Source organism: Synchiropus splendidus, chromosome 6, assembly GCF_027744825.2.
Source record: "Synchiropus splendidus isolate RoL2022-P1 chromosome 6, RoL_Sspl_1.0, whole genome shotgun sequence".
NCBI lineage: Eukaryota > Metazoa > Chordata > Actinopteri > Syngnathiformes > Callionymidae > Synchiropus > Synchiropus splendidus.
In genome coordinates this window covers 13354740-13382311 of record NC_071339.1, presented here as the reverse complement: position 1 = coordinate 13382311, position 27572 = coordinate 13354740, and the positions used below count along the sequence as shown (strand labels likewise).

Below are 27572 nucleotides of genomic sequence, written 5' to 3'. Positions count from 1 at the left end.
AAATTAGTTTCTCTGCAGGGCGGCTGGACTCTATATCAGAGAGCTGAGACTTGGGATGGAACCGCTGTGCTTCCACCTCGAGAGGCACGTCATCCCTGTGTGGTACTTGACTCTGAATATATCTGGATGATTACAACTTAGGCTGTCTGAGGCCTCCGGTTTCCAAAAACAAAAACTATATGACCAAAACAAATATCAGATAAATACTAACAAAAAAATAAATAAAATAAAATTATATATATATATATATATATATATATATATATATATATATATATATATATATATATATATATATATATATATATATATATATATATATATATATATATATATGACAGAAATGACAGAACACTGAATTTAATAAAATGGAAAAAGTCCCATTTCTGTTCAGATGGAATTTTCCTGGAGCCTGTTGTTTGTAATAAACTGAAAAATCCAATCTCAGGTATCCACTTACACGGAGATGACCATTGCCCAAGAGCTGGATGTTTGTTTTTTTCCCCCCAGTAATTGGTTGCCTGGTTATGTGGAAGGTCACAAGCCCATTGCAGGGTAATTGGAGAACAATGCTGGACCCAGCTGACCAGTGAGTGTCCTCCCAGAGGTCGGCTCAGATGGAGCTCAGTCATTCATCACTGACACGTTTGTGCTTGAATATAAAGTCTTTATTCATAAAAAACAACAGTCTCTCATGCCTCTATATTTTAAGTTTCACACTTCAATTCTGCATTGACAATAAATCCGTTCACATTTAATGGACAGACATGTTTTTTTAAATGTATTTAATTTTTATTATTTACCTGACGTAAATAGTTTCTTATAGAAGCCACGGCAGCTCCATCCGACCCGGAAGTCATGGCTTGGAAATGAAGGTTTGTACATCGTGTGTAAAATATAATTCTAATATTACACTATGCATACATCTATTTTGTATTTCAGTTTCATTGTTTCTCATTATAAGCAACTCGGTAAATTTTTAAACATGTTATGAGACTACACTGGGGCTAGCGACTACACTTTAGCTAGCATCAAAACACGTTTTGCATGAGTTAAAGTGTATGCACTGTTCTGCCTTGTCTATTGATGCGCGACGGAATGCCAGACTAGACTACTATAAAATTTGCTGCGCTTTATTCTGAAAAGCCAATACGCGGAAGTGACATCTGTAAGACGCCAAAGTGGACGGAAGGTTTGAAGAGATACTTATATGATGCTTTCTAATCAGCTGCCGGGTGTTTTGCAAACATAAATACATAAAAAAAGAACGCTATCTTTTCAACTTCGATAGGGAAAGTTGATCGTGCGGTGTTGGACTGAGCCAGAAGATGTCTCAGACCAGTGACCCGGACCCAGAGCCTCGGCTCTACAGTTTAACTCGACAGGCTTCTCCGATCATTGCTCACGTTGTCTGCGTTGCCTTCACGGTCTTCATGGCTTTCCTGTCCAGACCTGGCACAAGTGAGTTCCTCCCATCAACTCCGTCTGACCTGAACCCATGAGTCATGCCGCTCCAACACTTTCTGTCCCTTCGCAGGCTGGTTCTCCTGGCACCCTCTTCTCATGACGCTTGCAGTAAGTCACCTCATCCATGACAGACAACTTCTGGCTCACGTCATTGGCTTTGTTGCCATGGTTGCTTGACCACTTTTAGCCACAAGTTCATTTTCCTCATTATCATAGGTTCAGTTTTTTAAATCTCACAATGTAACACCGATGGTATTTGTGTCTGTATATTTGGGGGTGTTAAGGTATGTGTGTTCTTCAGTCTGGGAGTCGAACACAACTTTTATCATTTATGTGTGTGAAAGTGTTTCTACATGATACACAGACATAAAGTGTTCAAGGAAAGGTTGGAGCTTGATCTTAAAAATGTGGGAGGATATGTGACAGGGTCCAGCATTGAGAGAAACCACACCACTCACACCTGCCAAAACAGTGCATTTAAACTCTTCCATGGAAACATAAAACACCCGTCCTGACATCAATATGAAAAACACAGGAGTGACAGGCTTGCTTGTCTGTTCCTTGACTCAAACACAAATGCGAAAGAGGAAATAAGATATGAAATGAAGGCAGCCAACACTTTTCCAGTGGCAGTGACAGTGTTATTGAAAAGTACAGACGTGCCGAGTAGCTTCCCAGCCCTTGTTTATTGAGGTGGAAGTTATTTATTAACTAATCTTGTTGGTTTCATGCCCTTTGAAGGTAGCTGTTACACAGATGATACCATATCTGGTTTGACCTCTGTAAAGTTCCTTAAAAATATTCATTAAATATTGAATTGTTTATAGTCCTATTAATAACTCTTGGCTATTTTTGCTAATTATTTTTGTAGTTCTCATCACAATGTCACGTGTTATCATTATTACTGTTCATGTTATTGGCCCTCTTGTGATGCTTGTTATAAGTTGGCATGTTTATAACACCACACTAGTTAGTTAGAATGCACTCAAGATACTCTAGATTCTAGATTGAGATGGTGGTCATGAGGTGCTGCTTCAGACAGGTGTAGCGCTGGGATGCCTATCTCTGGGATGGATGGGAACAAGTATCACTCTGCACAACATGAGACTGCACCATTGGGTGTTTACTTCGATGTGTTCATGTTTAGAGTTAATGTTTCCTTTGTGCTTTAGTTTTCTCTTTTCATGACGGAGGCTGTGCTCCTCTTCTCCCCCCGCGGCTCCCTCTTCCATTCGTCCACACACAAGACCAAAGGTCGAGTCCACTGGCTGCTGCAGGTCGTGTGCGTGTCCTGCGCTGTTCTGGGTCTGACGGCCATCTACTACAACAAACACCTGACTGGTAAACCTCACTTCACTTCCGGACATGGGAGGCTTGGTTTGTTCACTGTGCTGGCGGTACTGTTGCAATCGCTAGCAGCTATGCCTCTCATCTACACCTCTCTGGCCAAAGGTTGGTCACTGGCGCGACTCAAGCGCTACCACACTGCCTCGGGACTGGTCTCCTACTTGTTAGGTTGTGTCAGCCTACTACTGGGCCTCTGCTCCGCCTGGTTCACGGCCTCAGTCAACAGCATCACCTGGTACCTGGCTGCACTCTGTCCTGTGCTCAGCGCCTTCGCCATCATGAGCCAAGTGACCAGGGCCTATGTGGCCAAAAAACGTTTCCAGTCCTGATGGTGGCAACACAGTGAAACACTTCCAGCTTTGCTCTTCGCAAGTTGCATTCAAGACAATACAGCACAAACGGCTGTTGTTGGATTTTAAGGGGTAAGAGCTGTTAACATGTTCACATGGACCACTCTTACCGGAATACACGTCCGATCTGATACAAAAATGCATAAGTAAACATGTCTTTCCAAAACAAAAACTCGCTGTAGCGGGTGGACGTTAATATCAAAATAATGCAATATCAATGTATTAAACAAACATACAACATACAGATACAAATACATTGAATGGTGTAATATTCTTTGCTAAAACGAGTTGCTGGGTGACAGATGGCCATTTGTTTACATGTTTCGAAGGAGTAGTGTGAAAAGTCTTCATCTTCGCTTCCGGCTATTTACAATATTGCGCTTGTCAGAATAATTCCAGAAGTCACCGCTGCATGGCACGGACATCTGAATCGGATGTTTTCACTGCATGAAAACGGAATGCTTAGTTTCTGATCACAGCTACTGTCAGATCTTAAGGGAATCATTCCAGAATTAAAACGCCTTCATTGTTTGTGTGAACCTGAACTTTAAACGGTGCCTTTTATTAGAACTACTCAGGAAATTATCACTTACGTTGTACGTTGAAATAAAGCTTTTCATGAATAACTCCAGCTTGAACAGAAGGGTGTTTTATTGGTAAAATAACATTGATAGCACAAGTCATTTTCCCTCTCTGGATCAACTTTTCATGTGAACAAAAGGGATTAAAAAAAGAGGAATTACAAATTTTCATCATAAATAAATATATTTCTGACGTTTGCAATGACAGATGATCGACTGCCAAGTGAGTGTACATTGATAACAAGGTATAAAAAAAAATACAAAAACATGTTTAAAAAAATGTTTTGAGAGGACACTGATGAAATTTACAGGATTCTTCAAAGTTTTAACTTTGCCAACAATGCGTCACCAATAATGTGCACAGCGTCTCTATGAAATGACTGAACGGCTCAAAGTACCGCAAGAGGACAGGTGCACAAAAGACTCAACTTGACAGACGACAGAACGTAGCAGGACCACCAGAATAGAAGTCAGCTCAGAAGGCCACGACACCAGCTTGACTCGGTTCTGCCACAGTCACTGGAGGATTTAACTGTACGAAAGTTTGATCGCAGGTTTAGAAACAGACCTCTCCACAGTTTGTGGCTCCATCCAAAATCCTCGACAGTGGATGTCACACCACATCCCAAGTCTCGCCACTTTGTTTTTAAGGCTAAAACTGAAAAAAAGCACAGAATAAAACACCTGTGTTTGTAAGAGCTGACATGAAAGTACATTCATTGTTTTTTTTAAATGAAAGTGTATACATGTTTACCCTCATAATATCACTATAATAAACCGTCTTCCTACGTCCTACACACGGCACAGTATTGACTTGCAATATGGACAATTATAGCGACCACTATTTACAAACTATTGACAGTTTCACACGTATCCTTACAGAAAGGGGCGTGGCTACCATAGCTATCAAACTCTACAGACTAAAATATCATGTCAAAAGATACCAGCCCGAGTGAAAACGATAGACAAAACAAGTCAGCTTTGTAACACACTTCCCACTGTTGCAAATATGCCTTTCAAAGGTGACTCCAGGAGCGCAAATGGATGTCTACCACAAAGGTGTGGTTCTCTCCACAGGGTGGTAGGTAGGTCTCTGAATGAAATTGATCAACTGGTAACTTTGTTTATTTTGGTTTCTTTCTGCCGTCTTCTTGGTTGTCTATTCAATGGGACTCACTCTTCATCAAGAAGCGCCCCAATAAGAACAAGGTCAGATGGGTAGACGGTTTAAAAAGACGAGAAAAATGAAAAAGCAGGGAGGTGGAGTGTGTATCTATAAATGCGAGAGAACGTGCTGCCCGTACATTTTTTGAGAAAAGTCAGCCAAATTACAAGTGAAGAGCCCTTTCCTTTGTCTGGCGGAGGGACCTATGATTCACAAAAAAGTTTTAGAACAATTTGAACCGTTTTACAACAAATTTGCAGAGTGAAAATATTGCGAATAAGAACCTGACTCAAATAATTGGAGAGGATTCTCAAACGTAGACTGTTGTTCTGAGCCACTCAATTCTGAGCAGCAAACGCTCCCCTTTTATGTTATAAATAGAAATGTTTTATCGCCTTAAATGTGACCTGCTCTGACATGGAGGGGTATGAGCACCTGTCTGAAGAGCATGGTTTCACTTAAATACTTTTTAAGTTTGCAACACACTTTGGACACCACCACAGGTGATCAGGTGTAAGAGTCATTACTGTCCCGTCACTTCTATCACATCGTCATCCGAACTACTGCCGCCGTTCTCTGCACCCAGAAGAGTGTCCGGTTGGGTGAGTGCTGCCCCCAACAAGCTGGAGGTGGGGTTGTTAAAATGAGAAAGGAAGCTGGATGTTGTGGAGCTAGCGTTGGATGGGGGGAATCCGCCTGAGTTGGACATGATATTCCCGGGGAACATTCTGGGCTCGGGCAGCAGGGACTGGGTGTAGTTGAGGGGAAAGCCTGACGACAGCATTGAAGACATGTTGGGGGACATTAAGTAGTGAGGGAGGGAGCCGGAACCAATGGAAGAGGAAGCAGCCGAGGAGGACATTGGAATGGTTGTGGATGAGGATGGGGTGGGAAGGTGTCCGTTCCCCGGGGTGGACTGTCGGAGGAGATCTGAGCCTGTAGAGGGGAGCATGGTCTGCAGGTCAGCCAGTGTTTGTCCCGGTGTCTGAAGGAAGGAGTCACCTACTCCGGCCCTCATCATGAGTAGGTGACTCATGTGTGCCATGTTTCCTAACATAGAAGGAGAGTTCATAGCCACTGGAGGAAAACTGAGACGGCCAGCACCAGCAGACATTCCAGGGAAAAGTGCTGCAGAGGAACGTTTGTCTCCGGAGTCTGGGAGTTCAGAACGCTTTCGTTTGTTTGACCTCTCCAGGGCTGGACTCAGGACATCCTCTGTGAGCTGCCTTCTGAGGTCAGACATCGGCCCACTTTGGGAAGTTCCTCCATTCCCCCCGGAGGCAGCGGATGAGTCGGGCAGGTGAGATGTGGAAGAGCCTAAGGCGGCTTCACTGGTGGAAGCGGTGTAGCGGCTGATTTCTCGGAGGAGCTCAGGACTCAGTGGTGAAGGAGGCTGTTGGTTTCCATTTGGTGAGTCCTGCTGTTGGACTCCGGGGGACGTGCAACCGTTACTGAGGGGATGGATCACTGAGCTGTGGGGGTCTGTGGAGAAAAGAATTGTCTTTGACTTGAAGAAAAGTTGCCAACAATGTTACAAGATCTGCATAAAAAGAGGGTTCTTAAAACTGCGGCTGCAGCCTGACATATGGAGGTTATAAAGGAGTGGACGAGGGTTTTTGCAAAGGAGCAGGAGTGATGTGTGGCACCACAGTCCAAGGCCGTAACTGATGGTGAGGTGAAGCTGACTTAGGGTATCGGTGAGGGATTCTGGACCTATTATTTGTTTTTTGCCATGGTTGAGTGTGCGGCACAGGCGGACAAGAAAACACAAACACTACCTCTTGAAGCGACAGCGCTGACTGCGGCTGGTCTGCTCAGTTTCCCAGATCTGATCGCAAAGATTCTGCCATCAGTTGTCCGAATGTAGGTTCCTGCGGTGAGGAAAAGCACCATAAACACAGAGACATCACGCAAAGTTCATCTCCTAAGAGGTTCACCTTTTGACCCTCTGATGACATGGATGCTCTCTCCTGCACTGATCCGTGCTTGAACATCTGTTGTGCTGTTGGTTCCGGGGATCACAATATCTACAGAGTCAAGCAGAAGACTCAGGTCAAGGTGCCACCTTCATGATTGTCATTTTCAAAAGCATGGTTAAAGGAATGGGTTTAACTGTAATAAGAGAGAATAAGAGAGATAATATCTGGAAATCTGATCACTTAGATCTGAATTGGGATTAGTTCAAAACACCGTAGTTGACAACACATTTTCATGCAAGCTGTACACAACTTTCAACACCAGCTGGAACTACAATACTATAGTACCATTCTAAAATTCTTGAGAGACGAAAAGTGACTCTCAGAAAGGCAAACACAGTGTTCGCCCAATCCCCTTCAGTCAGAGTATTGTTACCTTTGAATAGAATCTTTTTGTCTTTATCCAGCTGTTTAAAGGCACAGTAAGTGACCGTACTATTAGTTTTATAGTTCGAATTAGCTCTGTAAAATATGATAAAATGCCTTACAACAAACATCGACAGTGTGCTATAACCTCTGCACTACAGTACTGAAGCACAAATACAGCTCCCTGTTTTTCTTCTGATCTGATGACATGTTGTGTATTATATAGTCAGATTTTCCTACTCATAATAATAACAATCATAATAATGCCCTAGATTTGTCTTCACATGAATATACCCTCCGATATACTTGTGTGTAGTCACTCCCAACGACAACCTCAACATCAAACATAACCATTGAGCGAATGATACACTACCAGAAGTGGTGACAATCCTCTGGACATAAACTCCAGCTTTCTGCAGGAAGTTAACTGGCAGACTTCCGGTGGCGCTGGAGCCGCCCATCCCCATGACAGCCTGGCGAGGCATCATGGGAATTGGTGTTGACTGGATGGGTCGCACACTTGCTACGGGCTTGTCGTCGGGTCGTGCCAGCGGTCGCCTGTTGACAAGAGTAGTTGGACGTATAATTCCTTGATGGTTTGATGGCAAAAAAAAAAAGGGACCGTTTTTCCAGCAGCAGTGAGGCCTCAAGTGTTGATAACAGTCGAGAAACCCCTTCTGTTTTCTACATCAAATTATTTAACGTTCTTAGGTACATATGTCATTTTTACGGAAGGAGCTGCTGGTAAACTGTTTTACAAACACAAAAGTATAAGTTACGATGAACCGTTTGAAGGGTTGCACTGTAGACAACCCAACAAAGCTAAACAGCAAGTTGACCAGTGAAGACACTTACCAGCCTTGTGGGTTAAATGCTTGCAAGTTTGACAGCATCTGATCTCGGGTTGGGTAATAAGAGGCATAAGAAGGCCGGGAATACGGCACGGACGCCCGCTTCTCATCCTCGTAGCTCTTTTTAGCAGCTCTCTTCTCAGCTTTGGTCAGTTTTGACTCCTTGCGGTCCACCAGGAGAGACTCGTGCTGGAAAGGTCGCTGTTGACGCATGAAAAGAAAACAGTGAAGACTTCCAATAGATTCTTCCCAAAACCGCTGGCTTTAGTTGAGTACCTTGGTGAGGAGGTGGGGGTACAGCTTACAGCCTTGGTAAATAACCGCCTCAAAGTCTTCCAGCGTCTCCAAGTTGATTTTGGCAGCATCAGGTTCCTCCTCCACAAAGTGCAACAGTGACTCCACTTCTTTCCGAGTGAAGTTCAGTGCTGGGTTCAGGTCATCGACCACACGGTCTACACAAATGAATGAGCAGCATACATTGCATCAAGTACAATGGTGACAGAGGGAGGATTATACTTTGTGGTACCCATGAACTACTAGTCACACAAAGGTCTCTCACCAGACATGCTCTGCTTGGACACTTGTCTGTCGTAGATCTTCTTCTCCAGTGTGAAGTCGCACACTAGCCGGTAGATGTAGCATGGTTTCTTCTGACCGTAGCGGTAAACCCGACACACAGCTTGGGCGTCGTGACACGGATTCCAGGAGGCATCAAACACAACAACACGGTTTGCTCCGATCAAATTCACACCTAGACAGCCCGCTCTGTGAGGGCCAGGAGAAAAGACACAAATCAGATCATTTAGAATGATAGCTGAATGAGACAGTTGAATGTAACGTAGTAGTCACCTAGTAGAAAGTAGGAAGACCCAGGCCGAGGTATTCTCTGGGTCGTTGAACTGATTGATAAGTCGTTCTCGCTCTGAGGCTGAGGTGCTTCCATCAAGTCCTGCAAACACAAAACCGACACCAGTTCAACTGCAAATCCTGCTTTCCCACATGAAAAATATTGTGTGGTGCAGTTCAATTCCACCGGAAGTTCAGATCACTTACTGTAATAATTGAGGTTGCGCACCCAGGTTTGGTGCTGTGCATCAAAAGAGTCCACGCCCGTTGGCATGGGCCTCTTTGCCAGGAAGTCTTCAATGACCGATAGAGTCGACAAACTTTGGCTGGTAAGTGCATAGAAGACAGATTTTAAATGCATGACGTTAAAGACATAAATAAAAACAATGTTAAAAATAATAAGATTAAGAATACTGAAAAAAATGAATCACGAAAATAGGGAATTTAGAGGTGTGGAAAGGTTTTCAAGCAGGCCACAGTTGTCAGTGAAAAAGCAGGACAGGACTCTAACAGCCAGGTTCAGTCAGAGAAGGATTTCATGAGATGACATGAGATCAGAACTACAAAACCAAAGTGTCGCTCAAACTAATTTCAGCTGCAAACAGTTGGTGTATGAACCAGGTGGTATGAGCACTAGCTTGTTTTGACAGAAGTGAAACAAGACAGTTTCGCCTAGCATCGTGTTTGGGATCCTAGTTAGCCTCCATCAGGTGAACCACGATGATGGGGAATGAAAGAAACTATATGGGTGGAGGGAAAGATGCAATTTCGAAGGTGACTGAGTTTCCCACCTATTGAAATAGCAGAAAACAACTGAATAACATACCTGAAGACCAAGATCTTGTCTCGTCTTCTCACACTCTCCTCAATCAAATGAAAGAGAAGCAGCATCTTGGCAGAGTTTTCAAGGACACCAGTGCGGTAGTTGGTCATTACGTCCTTCGCCTACGATTTAGAAAGGACAGACTGAGTCATTGAAAGTGACAGCAAATGGGCATTAACAAAAAAAAAGTGGGGAGCATACCCATTCATAAGTGATCATCTGATTTGCCCTGTCTTGAGTGACATTAGCAGGTGGCAAACTGTTGGCTTTGCTGGAGTCAGCACCTTTAGCTTTCATGCCTGTGGTGCAGCGGTTACCAGCTGTCGTGATGTCGTCCAGGTCCAGGTCCTGCTCATTAGCTTGGTTCTCTTTCTGCAAAGCTTCGTACAACACGTCTGGGTGGTTCCAGATCTAACGCAGGACACAATAACAGTTATCTTACACCGAATTTAAAAAAAAAACATACAAAAAATGTGGATTATTTGGAAGCTCATAAAATAATGGCGCGTGTTGAAATCTCAACTCACAACTCTTTCATCCTATAGCACTGAATGCAGTACCCAGATCCAGACTTCACAATACTACTGTGTCTAAAAGTGTAACTCGCAGTCTCTGGTTCAAACTCCCACAATGCTTTATTTCTGGCCAAAAGGTTTTCACAGACGTAGCTGCAATGCAGTATGTGTTCCCACATTACCTTGACAGATCTTGTCAAGACAGATGCCGCAACACAGGGCTCTCAAAGATCCACAAAAGGGCCACAGTGGGTGCACGTTTGTGCCCCAACCAATCAAGCGGACACCTTTTCACCAGTTGTGTCCGTTTCAGGTGACCGGTTAAGAAATGTGCAATTCTTTGGTTGGGCCAAAAAAAACGCACCCACTGCGGCCCATTGAGGACCCGATTTGAGACGCCTACAAGACCTCTACTTTTGGTTCCGTACAGTGATGAATCCAGTTTTAAACCATTCGTATCAATTCTCTCACCACCAACCTGATTTCATTTGTGCATTTCAAATAATTGGTGGGCTCCAAAAATGTGCTATATCTAGACAATGGAAAAAGAAAACTGATGCTTTCGCATGTACAACTGTCATTACGGTAGAATCCAGGAAGCCCACAATTAGACTGCTCAAACACAGATCATTTCAAACATGAATGTTGGATGTCCAGATCTACCAATATGGCAGACACGTGTGACATGAGTGTTGTCATTTTTTACTATGGGATCTAACGGAGAATATTTCAGCATCCAACAACCAGATGTATAAAATATGATGACATGAACATACATGGACTTTATTTTATTATGAACCAAGGATCAATAAAGAATTTACTTTCAAATCAGATTTTTTTTCTGTCACCTTTTAGTGGTTCAGGCCTGGCTTAATGGGTTTTTGTACTATTTGGAAATATGTGTTCATTTTTCTGGTGATGTTTCTGAAGTAAATGATTCAATTCAGGTAAGTTAACCAAGTCGTGACTACGGTTACATCATGTCCAAATGACTCAGGTTTGTAAACACAAACTGTGGGTGGCTTAATGACTTATCATTTCTTATAAACTCATGAAAAGGAAATTAGATGTAAAACAATTTGAAATATAGTTAATTTCACGTTCCTGTATTTCGTTTTGAAAAGACAAAAATGCTGTGCACATAGTAGTCATGCTGATATTATGAGAGATACCGAGACCGAGAGATAACTTCATCAGTCTTATGATTAAGAATATAAGTGCTTCAAAGACATGCACAACCAAGTGATGACACATTACAAGTATCAAATTTATATTTGTTTGGTTTGTTTCCTTAAAGTGCTGGAGATGAGGAAGAACTCACCTTGCAACAAACACAGAAAGCCTTGAGTGGGTTGAGGCCCAGCCAGCCGTTATTCCCTGCTTCTCGAAAACGCTTCATGAACTCGGTGTACAGGGCTCTCTGAATCGGAGACAGTCGTACCAAAATCACATGCTCCTCCTTTGTGGGAAGCTGATCCTGCAGTACATCATGACCACGCCTGGAATTAAAAAAAAAAAAAACAAAAAAAAAAACATCATCAGCTGTACACTTTTTTTTACTAGCTACCAAAGTTCAAATATATATGCCTCAGTACCTTTGGACGAAGCCCTCCAGCAGACTGTGGAGCACGTGGCTGCGATATCTCATGAGGCGGACATCTTGAGGCGTGCTGTCCATGCACTGTCCATTCAGAATGGGTCTCTCAAACATGTTGCTGAACTCCTGCCTGGTGCCTAAGAAGTCCGGCCTGACAAAGTCCACCATGCACCAGTATTCAATGAGGTTGTTCTGCAGAGGGTAGCCCGTCAGGACCACTCGGCGCCGCGAGCGGATGTTTTTCAGAGCTTGCGAAGTGCTGGCGTGGTAATTCTTTATGCGATGGCCCTCATCACAGATCACCACATCTGGACCCGGCCGTGCGATGGCTTTCTCAATACCTTGCATGAGCTCCTGCTGTCGATCTTCTTCATCCAGGTCGATGATAATTGGCCCGGCAGGCTTCTTTGATTTTCTTTTTTTGCCCATCACAAAGCTCTTTTTCATTGAGAGCAGGCGGTACATTTCATAGCCCATGAGCAATACACCTCCATCTCTGGACCAATCCTCCACAACCTTAGCGCGTGCCAATGTTGTTCTGCAGGACAAGCAGACAAAAACAGTTTACAAAACGTCATGAGTGCTGTAAACTAGTAACCGTACTTGTGCTCGTCGTTCAGAATATGGACTTTGAAAACGCGACCGGCAAGGATGTTCGGGTCAGTGTCGGGTGGCAGCGATTCTTGTGGGGGGAGCCAGAGGTTGAACTCTGAAAGCCAGTTCTGCAGAGTGTTCACCTGATAACGATTGAAGCAAGGATGTGACCAAAGAGCTTACACTGGACCGAAACACTGCACAGAAGCTACTTCTGACTTACGGGTACAATTGCCAGAACTGTGTGGGCCTCTGTGTTCCTCAGCAGGATGTCAATGAAGGAAATCACTTGGAGAGTCTTTCCCAACCCCATACTGTGGGCCAGGATGCAGCCAAAGCCATTGCTGGTCTTGTATCGATCCAGAGACTCGATTAAGTTATCATAGAGAAATCTAATTCCCCCAATCTGTTGAAAAAAACAACACAATAAATAGCAGTTAAGAGGTGAAATAAAGGACAACTAATCTAAACACTGGTTGTTAAAAGGCGATATTCAAACCTGGTGAGGCTTGACAGCTCGGGCCAACTGTGGCGCAAGAAAAACATCTTTCTCCTCGGCTGGATGATTGATATTAACCAGAACGCGACCCAGTGCGTCGGGCAGATTCAGGGCATCATTGATGTGTGCGCCACTGCTCTCCTCGCTACCTCCACTGCCGTCTGCCTCCTCGTCAGCTGATTCGCTACTTATCTGAAGAGCATCTTCATCTCCAGAACTGAGCTCAATTACATCTGTGGGATCAAGAATATACCTCGTTGCAGCATCATACATTTCCCCCCCAAAAACAATCCCTCATACTACCATCTCTGATAGCGAGCTCTGGCAGCTTGGGATCCAGCCTGCCATCGTCTTCATCGCCGCTGCTATCCAGGCATATGACATCCTGCTTCATCAGGAGACCAGGGACCAGGTGAGACACTTCTCCTAAAATGGAAGCAGGGTCCACTGTTGAAACAATGAAGCAGTGATTAAAACGTTGAGAGATGCTGCACATGGTTTCAATTTATTTTCAGTGTGCAATGAAAGCATCAGCAACCTCATGAAACTCAGCGATGCCTGACAGGGACTTCCAGAGAGCACCTCAACTGTAATGCTGCAATTGCAATGTTCTATATACCATCATTTCCAGACTATAAGCCCTACTTTTTTTCTTGTGGTCTGAACCCTGCCGCTCATGACACAGCTAACATATGGATTTTTACAGGTAACAAGTTCATGATTCACGTTCAGAAGATTGCCAGTTTGTTTCATGAGTTAGTCTCCATGCTGGAGCCCGTTTTCAAAACTAGTTTGGAAGTGATCCTCATGCATTTTTAAGATGGGTGCACCACTGACTTCTACCACTTCTATGGCGCAGCTTTTGTATGAACATCGATTTTCATTCTTAAATTTAGTAGTTGGGGCTAACATTCCGGTGCACGCTATAGTCTTTACAGTCTATAGAGTTTACAGTTTATAAACAACTCTAAACAGGGCAGGCTTCTTCCAGACCTTCACATTACAAGTTTGAAATTTAGTTTTACCTAAAAGCTATAAGTCGTTTTTCACTTGATGAAAATGTCACCCACTTCGGTATAAGAAATGACACGAAAAGTAGGTGGACTATACGTGTAAATGTCAGTCAAAATGGGCCATGATTCATTTTTATCATCCAATTCTGGGGGTCAAATAAAGGATTAATCAACACTCTTAAGCACATTAGGGGAGTGCTTCATGGTGGCTGCAACCCAAATCAATTTATGTCTTATCATACTGTGATGTATGATCAGGAAAGCAATCACGCAGGACTACTAAATAGAACCTCCGGGCGGGTGCGAAGGCATAACTCCCGCTTTAACAACGAAAAGAGCAATGAAAAATGATTAATGGTTGACCTAGTTGAGCGTCAGGGGCAGTTGGGACTTGTGTGGGAAAGTCTTTCCTCTGCTGCTCCAGGCGTTTCCGCCTCTCCATTTCTTCTTGCTGAGCTGCTTTGGTGCCAGCCTCCAGCTGATCATCTTTTAGGAGCTTTCTGCAGGAACAGATGAAAGAGTGCTTAGGAGAGGAAGACAAAATTATCCTAAAATGGGTACAGGAAATTACCTGATATTTTTTCTCAAGTGTGCCGGTTTGGACGGCTTTGAGTGTTTGGATGATTTGGAGGATTTGTCTGACTTTGATGCTTTTTGTTTCTTTGCCTTGCTGGAAGCTTTTTTATTCTTGCTCGACTTCTCAGAGTTCGCAGGCGGCTGTGAGCGAGAAGCAGGTCTGGAGGGCGGCTGAGATGAAGGCTCAGAAGTGGGCTCTCCTGAGGCAGCTGAGGTCGAGTCTCTGCTCTCCTGGGCCGCCTCAGTGAAGCTTTGGGCACTTGCAGGCCGCTCTGGACACATAAACAAGCACAGTTCATAACCTCAATCAAGTACAATGTTTTATTCACATGCATGTCTGATTTTAGATTTGCTTGTTACTGGGACCACATGCATGTCACATTAAAAAGCAGTGTTGTGAAACCATTGATTTCACTTGACAAGGTGTTCATGGTTCAATAATGACGCTGTGCTGAGTGTGTGGGTGCGAGTGTGTGTGGATGTCTGGCTTTCAAGTCTCTCACAAGTCCGATTAAAGCAAATCTCAAATTCCGACTCTGAATATTAGTCTTTCATTTATGAAGACGCCACTATTAGAATACAGTACAGAACACTCGTTTTTTTTTCTTCTTTTTGCTCAGTTGATGTTGATTATATTACATTAGATTATATTAGACGCAGTTAGATACTAAGTGTGAGCACCAATGCAGGACAAGTCATTTTGGAAGTGCAGAGTCATAGGAGACTCTCCAAATTTAGGGATGCACCGATAACGGTATCAGTCCAATACCGGGCTTGAGTACTCCTAACCATAGACATAGACATAGTACATTATTTGTTCAGTGTACTTGAAACTGGGGCTAACTCTGATTCTGGGATGTAAGCAGAGGACTTAAATGTGAGGGTGAGGCAGTAGCAGGACAAACATCAGAATCAAAAGGACTAGAAATTACTTTGTTTTCCCAAAATGGCAGCAATGCTCCATTGCATACTAGTAACCAGAGATCTGACCCAAGAACACTCCCAATACGCCATAGCCATCTATGCAATCTAAACTTTCAGTAATGCAAGTCGCGTTCTTTGACACAACAATGAGCACTGGCCAATTTTAAAGATAGAGCACACTTACCATCGTCGTCATCCTCCTCATCCTCCATGTCCTCATTGTCCTCTTCGTCATTTTCCGAATATTCCTCGTCACTGTTCAGACTGGGCTCCAGTTCACTATCGGAATTTCCCTCTTCAGACATATTGTCTTGCTGGGTGATCACCCAATTACCTGCGCAGCTTCATCAGGACCCCTAAAACACAGACACATCACAAGTGGCTTTGTCATTTGTTATGAGAACTTTGATGATATGTACAGCTCTGGCGTGGTTGCCAAAGAAATGATATGTTTCAGTCCTCAAACCAGACTATGAATTAGTACTCCTCTTGATCCCACAGAACACAGAGATTAGCAGGGAGGTCATCTATGTTGAACCACCCACATTAATGCCATTCTAGCCTGAAGTACTAGCTCAAAGTACAAAGGGTTATATTCGCTGATTCCAGTGAAAATGTTAGATTCAGATGGGATTCTTTAGTCCTGGAGCAGTAAAGATGAGTGGTGGGAGAGAAGAGTATTTCTAGCTACATCAAAAAGTACAAAGCTGGAGCCCACATACGAAGCTGGAAGTTCAAGACCCACAGCAAAAGATTGGTTGAATGAGGAAAAGATGTGTCACACCTACTTTGTGTCATAAAAACTAGATATGTTGTCGACCAAATCATGGGATGGATACAAATAGTAATGGTTTTTTTTTTTACAGCTGTAAGAGCAGAAAAATGGCAGTGATAGTTCACATTGATCTATGTCAGAGAAGCTAAGTAAATGAGTAGAACTGTGGGTTATTGTGACGTGTATGGTACAGTGTTTAATGAAAAACATGATAACTATGCACAGTAATTGAACAATGCACGCAATTTTAAACGTGAGAACACCTGGGAGGTTTTAGGAATAGTATCACGCATTGAACAAGAGTATTAGGTCCCAAGTGATGAGTTTATGTCAACAAGATAACGACTGTTTTGTTGGCAATTGCGGGCGCATGAAAACGATACCTACAGTAGAGAGCTCACTGAGCTAATGCTAGCCTGGATAACACGGATGCTAACACTCTGAGCAAGCGAATACAGCAACATGAAGGCAATGCTCTCATTTACCTTATATCAGTTGAACCTGCGATCCTTGACGAACGTTTCTGCCAATGCACATCGGTCGCGAGCAAGAATTTGCACAGATGAACAGATATAGGTAGCTAATTCCTATTTTTTTTTCCAGTGCCACAACAATTGCCTTCCCCCCCAGGTGTAATGAACCGCTGTTGTTCCGGGAGACAAAAAGAAAAAAAGACAGCGCAAAATGAAGGCTAGATTTTTCGAGCACATAAGATTGCAGCTATCGTACGATACCTTTTTTCTTCTGCTGTAACGAAACTACAACGTTAAACGTTACATAATATTTATACCGCCGTCACAAATTACAACACTTTTATCATTGCGATCATACTTAACGGGTATTTTTAGGCCTTCAATATAAATTTGAAATGGATATTTGAACAATGGAAAGTTGCTTTATTTTTTTTATCTTAACGGTAGAAATCGTCGCTTGTTGATGACGTATATGGCACGCGCCCGATTCTCTCTATTGTATTTTTCTCCAGCTTAGTTGTCAAGTGAATGTAGAAACACGGGCGGTTTTATGCGACCTGGCCCCTCTGTGGATATGGACTGGAAACATTTTAAATAACAGTCGCTCGATAAGGAGAAAACATGAATAAAGGCTGGCTGGAGCTCGAGAGTGACCCAGGTGAGATATTTCGACAGACAACAACGAACGACAACAAACATTAGCTTCCATGTCGGGTCTGTTCGGATCCCGTACGTCGGAATGAGCCGAAGACTTTAAAGATGCCAATTGTCTTTGTTTCAAAGCAGAAACAGAATCGATTTTTGGTGTTTTGTATTCATTTACTATCCATTCGAATGTCAGAATTTCGTTACAATACTGTTGGTAGAGGGTAGACTGCCTTTATACCCATCTGAGGCAAGATATTCGAACTGTTTATTTGCCGTTGATTTCATATTGTGAGATATATATTGGGAAAGATAACGTGATCAAAATTCCCTAACATAAGTTGAGAAAGCAGATGATAGAAAATACATAGAAATCGCTTTTCCTTGCAAGGAGAATAAGCTCTGTTTGCGATTTTACCTGTACAGACGTTTCACGAAACAAGCAAATCCTGCAGTGACTTAAAAAAAATAATATAGTAGTGAAGATGTGATCTCCTTTCAAAACCATCTGAAGTTTCAATTTTGCAACGAACAGAAATGACTGAACAGCAACTGTTTTGGACAATCGCAATTTTTAATGCAGTAATAACCCTCTTTGATTTTTGAGAAAATTATTACCTCATCTTTTAACTTCCGAATATGTTGTTAAGATTACAGTTGGATTTGTTCTCATCGTCCGAACTGAAACTCTGTTAAAAGAAGAGGGAAGCATTTTGTTGGCAAAATGCGCACACCTTCTGAGCAACCTCAGGTTAATCTAAAGAAAAGCCTGTGTGCTATCTATCTTGGACAATAAAGTGCCGAAATGTTGTTTGTTTTTTAAACATTACTTTTTGTTCTGTTTCTTAATTGTACTATTTTCATTTTTAATTTCCATTCCACCCAAGCTCCATTTTATATATATATTTCATATTTTATATTTCAGGGTTGTTTACCCTTCTGGTAGAAGACTTTGGTAAGTGAAATGTTCATTCTTTAATGTATTTTTGTTCCTGTTCGCGTGGGCCGGTGTAAATGTAATCTTAACAAAAAATATATTTATTAGGTGTAAAAGGTGTACAAGTTGAAGAAATATATGATCTACAAAGTAAATGTCCAAGGTAAGTGCTGTTAAATACATTTAAATGTGCAAATGAAAATGAGAAAAAAAAAAAAAAAAAAATATATATATATATATATATATATATATATATATATATATATATATATATATATATATGTATATATATATATATATATATATATATGTATATATATATATATATATATATATATATATATATATATATGTATATATATATATATATATATATATATATATATATATATATATATATATATGTATATATATATATATATATATATATATATATATATATATATATATATATATATATATATATATATTTGCAGTGAGCATTTGGCAGCAAATAGTGGAACCTTAAGTCACCTTTCCCTTGAGAATTGATCTTGTAATTTGGCTTGTGTGTTTTTAATCGTTCCATATTTTTAGTCCAGTCTATGGATTCATTTTCCTGTTCAAATGGATCGAGGAACGTCGTTCCAGGAGGAAAGTCAATACTCTGGTGGATGAGACATCAGTCATTGATGAGGAGATTGTAAATGATATGTTCTTTGCTCATCAGGTTTGTTCTGACCAAAATTTTAATTATTTCATTCTTTACATTCCAAAACTCAACATTGTTTTGCAATCCCTCTTTCCAGCTGATACCAAATTCATGTGCTACTCATGCCTTATTGAGTGTCCTGCTCAATTGTAGTGGCGTTGAACTAGGCACAACGCTGAGTCGAATGAAAGCTTTCACTAAAGGCTTTAGTCCTGAGGTAAGACCACAAGCGTCACTGTCATGTTTGCAAATTCATACTGTTTTAGAGTTATTGCGGTGTTCACACTGTGAAAAACTCACTGCGATATTACTTAACTGAAAGTGATTAAAAAAGATGTCTATAAGTAAGAAAAGTAAAATACAATAAATAAAATAGTGTTTAGTTGTATTTGTTCCAATGGTTGATACAGAGGTCATCTGTGTAGCAGTGGTACTAATAGGTCACCTTTGACAAGTAGTGAGACATTCTGTTTTCCTCATTGTTATTTGTAGCTTCTTGCCCTTGGACATTTACTTTAACATCCATGTGTTTTCCAGAGCAAAGGTTACGCAATAGGAAATGCTCCGGAGCTCGCCAGAGCACATAACAGCCATGCAAGGTCAGTGTCACTCAGTCACATGTCTGGTTTTGATAAACTATGTTACAGTATGACTTACTACCTCACAGCTTGTACATAAATTTTGTCATTACCTAATAATGAACACTGGTGTCTTTAGCTTTCTATTTGTTTGCTGTTTATGACACTCACTGCTGGCTGCACCCAAAATGGGCCACATCTGCTTAACTTTTTTTGGAGTGTCAAATTTTTGACTCTATACACTGTATATATTCACGGTTGTAAAGTCAGTCATGAGTGCCATATACGTTCTTATTGCTTTCAATCAGACAGTCAGTAAATCAGCCAGGTCAGGTCTTTTGCATCATTCCTAGTCACGTCACCTCATATCGTCTTCTAACTTACCTCCTTGCTTATGCTCTTCTGTCACTGACCTCCTCAGTCAGTTTTCTCCACCACTTTCTTCTTCACCTCCCTCGATTTCTGTCCATTACTTGAGATGCTCGATCAGATTCCATATAATGTTGCCTTTACACCCTGCTTCTACACCGTTTATCACAATGACGTTCATCATTCAAGACGTCATGATCATATGAGACAATGCGTTGCAGAGTGCTTCTTTGTCTGTTACTGGGTTAACATTATATGTCTTAACTACAGTTATGATGGAGAAGAAAAGAAAAGCACTCTCAGACTCTCAGTCTGATTCCCTCTTTCCACACAGGCCAGAGCCCAGGCATCTTCCTGAAAAGCAGAATGGGATCAGTGCAGTGCGGACAATGGAAGCCTTCCACTTTGTGAGCTACGTGCCTATCAAAGATCGCCTTTTTGAGCTTGATGGACTTAAAGCATACCCCATTGACCACGGTGAGCTTCAACTCCTCACTCTATAGAACAACAAAGGCTAGGTCAATGCAAGGCCATGCTTTCACAGTATCTCAACCTAAAGTGTATTGTATTGTTATTTATGGCTAGAATTACATCTCAAGTGTGGTATGCTATCTTAGTTTGATTTATTTGTGAGTGTCCAAAAAGTTTGCTTTACACTTGAGCCCAGAATGAAGTTTGAGTCCAATGAGGCGTGATAAATGCTTTTTTAGGACCATGGGGAGAGGAAGAGGAGTGGACAGATAAAGCCAGGCGAGTAATAATGGAGAGGATTGGACTGGCCACTGCTGGGTGAGTGGAGGATTCTTTAGAGACGGAGTCAGTGACCTTGTGGACTCGGTCACAAATGAAATCAATACTGCTCTTCTCCTTTTCAGCGAGCCCTACCATGACATCCGCTTCAACTTGATGGCTGTGGTGCCTGACCGCAGAATGAAGTTTGAGTCCAAGCTAGATATTTTAAAGAGGAATCGTCAGACAGTACTGGAGGGTCTACAAAAGGTCAGGAGGTCCACTCGCAGACCGGTAACAATCCCACAGTAACATAAAGTGGAAAAAAGTTTTCTCGTGTTGCTTGAAGTTCAAACTTTTCTTCACAGATTTGTATAAAGGGACATATTTTTGTATTATTGTCATCCAATTGTCATTGCACACAGGATAGTGCATTTATTGCAAAGCAGATGTCACCTTGTAATTAAATTTGACTGACTTCAACTGATTCAGTAACATTACTTTTCAATTCCTGTCTGAATTGCAGATGATCCGGCTCACACAGCCAGAAATTGTCCAGGATAAGAAACAACAGGGGTCAACGTCGCCTGACAAGAACATCCCTGACGTTAAAAAGGAGGCAGGGGTGGAACCAGTTACATCCCAAGCTGGCGATCAGGCTTCCTCAGGTTACAATCCTCTAATATAAAAGTTTAGTTTGGCTCACAAAAATCACCCTCTTTTGGCTTTGACGTATTGGTTGTAGATTCTGTGGATGAGTCAATGGCCGGCTCTAAGGAAAATCCTAGACCTGTGAACGACAAAGCAGACGGGAAACAAATGGCTCCAAATGGAGGAGCTGCTCAGCAAGCCTCCAACTCCATAATTCCACGGCTGCCCGCCTTCCTTGATAACCACAATTACGCAAAGTCTCCGATGCAGGTGTGTGGCATCATCTGTTCACATGGCGACAAGGTTTGAGTTTTGATGGTGTTTCGTCTAAAACCAAGTTTAATTTACTGAACTTTTGATGCACTGCTAGATCAAATGGTTCTTGGACTGATGCTTGTTTCTTGAACATAAGTCAGTGTAAAGCATCATATTGTGAAGCATTGTTGTGAAGCATGTTTTTAAAACATTTATAAATGTATAAACATTTCATTTTTACATGTACAACAAAGTGGAGAGTAACAACCTGCTTTGAAACTGCAGCAATAATCACTGTTATTAAAACCAGTCTGGATTCTTACTTTTAGTCTTGCTATTATTCTGCTCTCTGGAATATTTCACAGTAACAAATGAGGAAAAATCGTGCAGAACTGAAACGGTTTCCCCCCTAAACTGTGTGTTGAAACATTGCAATTGCAATTGCATTGTTTCATATTTTGCTCCATCAAGACATGATAAGATAGTTTGCTCGAGAGGATGATGTGGATGACTGTTCTCTTTACACTCAGCCTTGTCTGTTTTTCACATTGTGAAAGACACAATATAAAAACTGTATTAAATAGCTGATTTGAAGTATGTTCTGTAGTTACATTTTTTATTGCCTATATGTAACGGCTCAGAGCTTTATTTTATTGCATAAATGCTATTTTGTCTTTAATAATTTAATAAAGTATTTAATAATGCCTGCCCTATAAACATGTTACTTTTCATTCAACTAACACTAGAAAGTCTTCTCAAGCGTCAGTGTGGTGGCTCGTTTCCATCCTTACTTCCATATACCAGTGTTGACATAAAGAAACGTTTAATTTATCAAGCGTTTTCCATGGCAGGAAGAAGAGGATCTCGCTGCTGGTGTTGGACGTACACGGCCTCCTCAGCCCTCATACTCTGATGATGAAGATGACTTTGAGGATGAAGAAGAAGAAGTGACAGGTTCGGCCAGCGCAGCTACGAGGTGAGCGTTTTTGTCTGTGAAGCGGAGTCACTAGAGCTGTATGGGCGTGTTATTGTATTTCCGCTATGATATGAATTCTTCATTGACCTTAAACACGTGTGAAACATGGAACATGATGCTCTCTGTCCGCGTTTAGCAAATTAACCGTACTAATGGGGCCGATGCTGAACCCTGCAACCATTCTTTTTTTTTCTGAAACACACGATGAATCAGTTTCATAAAAAGGTTGAATTTTATTGTCTGAAACAGAAGAGTACAAACTTAAGAGCAGCCATGTTGGAGAATGTGTGATGCTTGGTTACTTATTTTACTCATTTTTATTGTCTCAGACATTTATTTTGCCAACAAAACAAACCAATTATCTTTACTATGAATGCTTGAGTTTTATAGCGTATTTAGCTCACACTTATGTCAGTGAGGAACACTTAAACTTTTAAGAGCTTCCATTCCCTGCCCACATCTGTGCATGTCGCCCCGACCTGTCCACTCTGCTCAGCATCAATCAGCGGGTTGGCTGATCATCTTGTGCGACCATGTCGTCATGGTTCGCTTGTCTCTTGGCTTCCAAGTGACAGCAGAAAAAGACTTCAGCTCACTTCTGCCGCTTACTGGAGGTTAAGATTTTATTTTGGTCTTGCCCTTGATTGTTCACTTTGCTCATTGTACGTCACAACAGATAAAAACCATGCCATGCTTCTCAAACCTGACCCTGTGACAGCTAACTAAACTGAAAACTAGGTCAAGAGGAGGACAAGTGATATCATTTTCTAACCAGTTACTGTATGACTTCACCTCGTATCCTTCTGCTTGGACACAGAAAATATATATTTATTTGGAGCCATCTTATTTAAATGCTGCCTCTGCTTGTGCAGCAGCTCTGATCTCCACTTCACACTATTCTTTTAAATACTTTGGCAACTCCCTACTATATACTGGTTATTGATATCAACTGAGACAATTAAGTCGCCTAACATTCTAATGTGCTTTATGAACTTAAAAATATACAAACCTGAACACTGATTATGGAACATTTAACTTGCCAAGACAACTCTGGTCACAACAGAAGTGTCTACTTTTCGACCACCCTAGTGTTTTCCTCTCTGTTCTATTGTGTTGGTAATATAGATTTTCTCTAAGGTTTAGACGGAAGGCCAGTCTGCGATCAAGAACAGGACGTGTGACAACCGCAGTGGAAAGCCAGATCGCCCTCAACGTCTTGGCAGAGAAGCTTAAGAAGGAAGTCCAAAAGAAAGACGCCCTGAATACCCCCCTCTCTGTTCGCACTGAGGGCCGCACCGGAGGCATTTCCATCACCTCGGCCTCACAGCCCTCCCCCACTCCAAGCAACGAGAGCACCGACACAGCTTCTGAGATTGGCAGCGCCTTTAACTCCCCGCTTCGCTCGCCGGCACGCTCACAGGCTGCCACGCGTCCGTCCAGTCCAGTAGCATCCCATCTGTCCCGCGTGCTGTTTGGGGAAGATGAGCTGCTGAGACTTGACTCCAGACATAACCGGGCTGTGCGTGAGCTGGGTCCCTCTGTCAGCGTGGCTCTGCTGCATCTTAAAGATGATGGAGTCATTTATGCTCTCTCACCGTCTGGTGAGTCCGCTGAAATCTGTAAGAGTGGACATATAGTTCAGAGAACGAAAATGCTTTTCCAGTTATTTACCTATCTTCAGTGCTCTTCTCACACTCAAATATTTTACTTCCTTTTTTCCCCTCTTGTGTCTGAGCAGTGGATTCAGCTTCTGAGGCTGTAAAAGAACCCAGCCCTCAAGAGAGAATTAAAGATCCAAAAAGCCTTGTACCGGGAGACAAAAAAGTTGTGAAAGAGGAAGATGATGGTCCAGCTGTGGAGGTAAAAGTAGAGAGCAAAGATGAGGCTGAAGAAAAGCCAAGCAAGGAGAAACTCAAATCACCTGAGAGGTCATCAGAAGGCAAACCCACCGGGGACAAGTACTCACCAAAAGTAAGTCAGTAATTGTTGTTGCTTCTTCTCCACTAATCATATTTCATTTTGTTTTGTTTGAAAATGAAGGTATATCTTCATCTGGAAATAAAAGAATTTGTGGTTTTATGAATCCACAACATTCTGAGTCAAGAGGCAAAAAGCGCTTCATCTTTTATTTGAGTATGAACTGTCATGACAAAGATTACATGTTATAAAGTATGTTGTTCTGAATGGGATTTGCTCTTTTTCTTCTGCATTATTACAGGCACACCTTATCATTGGTAGAATTTGTGAAATCCTTTGCTTGTAATCAAAGTGGGAGCCGTTCTTCAAGCTACTACAGCACTTGGCTATCGTGTTTGAGCGGCACTCACACTGCCGTTAATTAATTATAAATTAATATTCTACATTTGAAGTTGTATAGATGTCCTCTGGGCGCTTCTTACGCACAAGGTTTTATCGTCATATTTTGTCAGATTTAAAGGTGACAAAAGGAGAGTCCCTGACAAAAACTCTACCTCTACATCCTGCCAAAGGATGAGTTTATGATGAATGAGCTTTTGAACTTGTTTACAGGAGCTGCTCGCACTTCTCAAATGTGTGGAGGCTGACATTGCCAACTATGAAGTGTATTTGAAGGAGGAGGTGGAGAAGAGAAAGAAGTACAAGGTAGGGTTACTAACCATCAGAGTCTGTTTGAAGCGATTGTTTATTCACTTTAGGATGGTTTTGTTTTGATGCGTTTTCTTTTGAATATTCATTCACAATTCTTAAGCTTGTTGTCACATACAGTTGTGCTTTAGTGCTGCTTTTAGATAAGGTACAGAATGTCAGTAGCACTTACATATTGGTCAGTAATAAACTATAATAATAAACTGGTCAGAAATAAATTACTTGCTTATTTATTGGTAATAATCAGTAACTATGGTGTTGTTTATAGTGCCCATTCTGGAGCGGAACATACTCAGTCTTACCAAGATGCTATTCATAACTTTTAATGATTTATTGTTGGCCCATATGCTGCTAATAAACATATGAAAAAGTAGTTATTAATGGTACTAATTGTTCCCTAATCTAACAAGATTGTGGACCATATTTGCAAACATTAAATCATTTCATGCAATGGCAAGTGGTTTTATAAATTTCTGTTGTTTGTGTTTGGGTTTGTTGTGGCGAACAAATACAACTGCTACTTGCACTGGTGTCAAGCAATAATGTCTATTGGTGCCATTGGAGAGACATAACGGATTCAGTTTAGAGTCCACCTCATGCTTAAAATCATCTTCCGTACTATCAGGGGTTTCCCCAAATATATATTTTTTAGCTCTAAGGTGATTTTAAAAATTATCTTGAGCAATCGGATGTTTTCTGAATGTTCATGTCATTGGTTTCAGATCGACGACCAGCGACGAACCCATAACTACGATGAGTTTATCTGCACATTTATATCAATGCTGGCCCAAGAAGGTAACTATGACAACCGCATCAAAAGCTGTCCTCACTAAGATGGGCAAACCTGAAGTTCTGCTGCTCTTAACTTGTCATTTTCTGTCTTGGTGTCTTCCTCAGGTATGTTGGCGAGCCTGGTAGAGCAAAATATTTCAGTGCGTCGTCGCCAAGGAGTGAGCATAGGACGACTGCACAAACAGAGAAAGCCTGATCGCAGGAAACGCTCCCGGCCTTACAAAGCCAAGCGACAATAATCCCAGTAATTTCTCCTGTGAGCTGGTTTCTGCGGTGAACACCAATCACTAAGGACTCGTATTTACGAATGCATTTTACAAATTGCCTCCTCTTCTTAAAAAAAATGTTTCAGTGTCTTATTGTTTATGTACATATAGAAGTTTCTCTGGACGTTTTAGTGTTGATTATTTTTTTCATCTTTTTTTAAATGGAAAAAAATGACGTTCATGATATTATCTTTTTTTTTTATATATATATTTCTCATATATGGGTGGCTTAAGATAAAGTACATGCCATCTTTAGCTTCAATAACCTTATCGATAATCCACTGAAGTGCTAATAATAGGCATGTGATGTCAAACAAAACTGATTTGTTTGACCATGTACCTTGTTGCACTGCCCAGTGATCTGTTTATGATGGGGCCTGCTGTAACAGACAGTCATTAGAGCTACTCTAGCTGGTTTCTGCAGCCCCATACGCAACACACCGTCCTCCCATATGTGGCCAAATATCTTTTGATCAAGACCAAAATGCAAGAACCGTACGGTTGCCAATTCTCCTACTCTGCCACTCATCACTTTTCTTCCCCTTCACCACCTTCAGTAGCTGTTGAACGTTGCTGATGGAGAACTTTTAGGGCACCCTGAATGACATTCCATGATCTCCCTTCTAACCAGAGAAAAATAGGTTACACAATACTCCTTTGTATATATGTAAATGTAAAACTGTGTGGTCTTTGTGCTTGCTTATTCATACGACAATAAAGTAATTAAAATATATTGTCTACAATCATGTTTTAGAATCCTGAAAGAAATGCATCGTATTTACATGAATAATACATTCAAATTCAATTCAATTCTCATGAGGCGTAGTGTGCTCGTGTGCTTACAAGTGTCGTACACTAGGTGGAGCATATTCCGAAATAATAAAAAAAATTGCATATTGTGATCATAGCTTCATATTTTACATTTTGGGTATGTCGTAAAATCTTCCTCAGCGAGCCTTGAGCGAGTGGGAGCTGAAGCAGTGCGCTCTGATGCAGCAAATGTGTTGTCAGTGTCATCTGATCTTTGTGGTTCTGTTATGTCACAGCTGCTTTGCTTCATAATACACTCTTGGTGTGGGGGGTAAATCTTCCTGACGCTCAAATAATGGTCATGCTTTTTACGTTAACCACCCAAAACTACACTGGGTGTGTGAGAAAAGCAAGTATCTAACAAATGCATCCATTGTTCATAATTTTATTTGGATTTATTTTTGTTTCATTTGTACGTAATTGTTTCACTTGTTTTAACCAGAGAAACGGAACCATTAAGTAATCTTAATTGAAATGAATACCATTGTTATACCGTATACAGTATTAAAA

The 27572-nt window shown here is 41.5% G+C and overlaps 3 protein-coding genes across 8 annotated transcripts; 2 read left to right on the top strand and 1 right to left on the bottom strand.

Annotated features, from left to right (window-relative positions):
- The first annotated feature begins 744 nt into the window (after positions 1–744).
- Positions 745–4735, top strand: LOC128760984 (transmembrane reductase CYB561D2). 2 transcript variants are annotated; one of them, XM_053868795.1, is made up of 4 exons: positions 745–875; positions 1292–1461; positions 1538–1575; positions 2640–4735. In XM_053868795.1, the coding sequence occupies exons 2-4, from the start codon at positions 1329–1331 to the stop codon at positions 3141–3143; spliced, it is 675 nt and encodes a 224-aa protein (XP_053724770.1). In that variant the 5' UTR covers positions 745–875; positions 1292–1328; the 3' UTR covers positions 3144–4735. The 2 variants fall into 2 exon arrangements, with proteins under 2 accessions (XP_053724770.1, XP_053724769.1); XM_053868794.1 differs by lacking the exon at positions 745–875 and adding an exon at positions 1052–1192.
- rad54l2 (RAD54 like 2) lies at positions 3809–17456 on the bottom strand. 3 transcript variants are annotated; one of them, XM_053868787.1, is made up of 22 exons: positions 17000–17455; positions 16751–16908; positions 15675–15846; positions 14562–14838; positions 14354–14490; positions 13281–13424; positions 12978–13210; positions 12702–12884; positions 12488–12621; positions 11883–12422; positions 11609–11786; positions 9974–10183; positions 9776–9894; positions 9157–9275; positions 8953–9052; positions 8663–8868; positions 8380–8555; positions 8108–8304; positions 7626–7810; positions 6848–6937; positions 6689–6781; positions 3809–6392 (listed from the first exon to the last, which is right to left on the bottom strand). In XM_053868787.1, the coding sequence occupies exons 3-22, from the start codon at positions 15793–15795 to the stop codon at positions 5434–5436; spliced, it is 4401 nt and encodes a 1466-aa protein (XP_053724762.1). In that variant the 5' UTR covers positions 15796–15846; positions 16751–16908; positions 17000–17455; the 3' UTR covers positions 3809–5433. The 3 variants fall into 3 exon arrangements, with proteins under 3 accessions (XP_053724762.1, XP_053724763.1, XP_053724761.1); XM_053868788.1 differs by having other exon boundaries at positions 13281–13403; positions 16751–17456; XM_053868786.1 differs by having other exon boundaries at positions 16751–17455.
- bap1 (BRCA1 associated protein-1 (ubiquitin carboxy-terminal hydrolase)) lies at positions 17207–26971 on the top strand. Of its 3 annotated transcripts, none has more exons than XM_053868792.1 (17): positions 17207–17396; positions 18309–18338; positions 18429–18483; positions 18897–19029; positions 19109–19228; positions 19549–19610; positions 20293–20435; positions 20669–20747; positions 20834–20957; positions 21214–21355; positions 21433–21608; positions 22445–22569; positions 23707–24170; positions 24308–24540; positions 25099–25191; positions 25917–25989; positions 26092–26971. In XM_053868792.1, exons 1-17 carry the CDS (start codon positions 17360–17362, stop codon positions 26223–26225), a joined length of 2223 nt encoding a protein of 740 aa, XP_053724767.1. In that variant the 5' UTR covers positions 17207–17359; the 3' UTR covers positions 26226–26971. The 3 variants fall into 3 exon arrangements, with proteins under 3 accessions (XP_053724767.1, XP_053724766.1, XP_053724765.1); XM_053868791.1 differs by having other exon boundaries at positions 20834–20981; positions 23713–24170; XM_053868790.1 differs by having other exon boundaries at positions 20834–20981.
- Positions 26972–27572: the final 601 nt, after the last annotated feature.

What these genes read in the sequence shown, in the direction of transcription:
- LOC128760984 (XM_053868795.1), top strand. Translation starts at nt 1,329, where the DNA reads ATGTCTCAGACCAGTGACCCGGACCCAGAGCCTCGGCTCTACAGTTTA. An exon ending in CCTGTCCAGACCTGGCACAA is followed by an intron (nt 1,462 to 1,537) that starts GTGAGTTCCTCC and finishes GTCCCTTCGCAG; the next exon opens with GCTGGTTCTCCTGGCACCCT. An exon ending in CTCTTCTCATGACGCTTGCA is followed by an intron (nt 1,576 to 2,639) that starts GTAAGTCACCTC and finishes TTTGTGCTTTAG; the next exon opens with TTTTCTCTTTTCATGACGGA.
- rad54l2 (XM_053868786.1), bottom strand. Translation starts at nt 15,795, where the DNA reads ATGTCTGAAGAGGGAAATTCCGATAGTGAACTGGAGCCCAGTCTGAAC. An exon ending in CAGTTCTGGCAATTGTACCC is followed by an intron (nt 12,622 to 12,701) that starts GTAAGTCAGAAG and finishes AATCGTTATCAG; the next exon opens with GTGAACACTCTGCAGAACTG. An exon ending in CAGCGCTGTCGCTTCAAGAG is followed by an intron (nt 6,393 to 6,688) that starts GTAGTGTTTGTG and finishes TTTTCTCCACAG; the next exon opens with ACCCCCACAGCTCAGTGATC.
- bap1 (XM_053868790.1), top strand. Translation starts at nt 17,360, where the DNA reads ATGAATAAAGGCTGGCTGGAGCTCGAGAGTGACCCAG. An exon ending in CTACAAAGTAAATGTCCAAG is followed by an intron (nt 18,484 to 18,896) that starts GTAAGTGCTGTT and finishes CCATATTTTTAG; the next exon opens with TCCAGTCTATGGATTCATTT. An exon ending in TTATGCTCTCTCACCGTCTG is followed by an intron (nt 24,171 to 24,307) that starts GTGAGTCCGCTG and finishes GTGTCTGAGCAG; the next exon opens with TGGATTCAGCTTCTGAGGCT.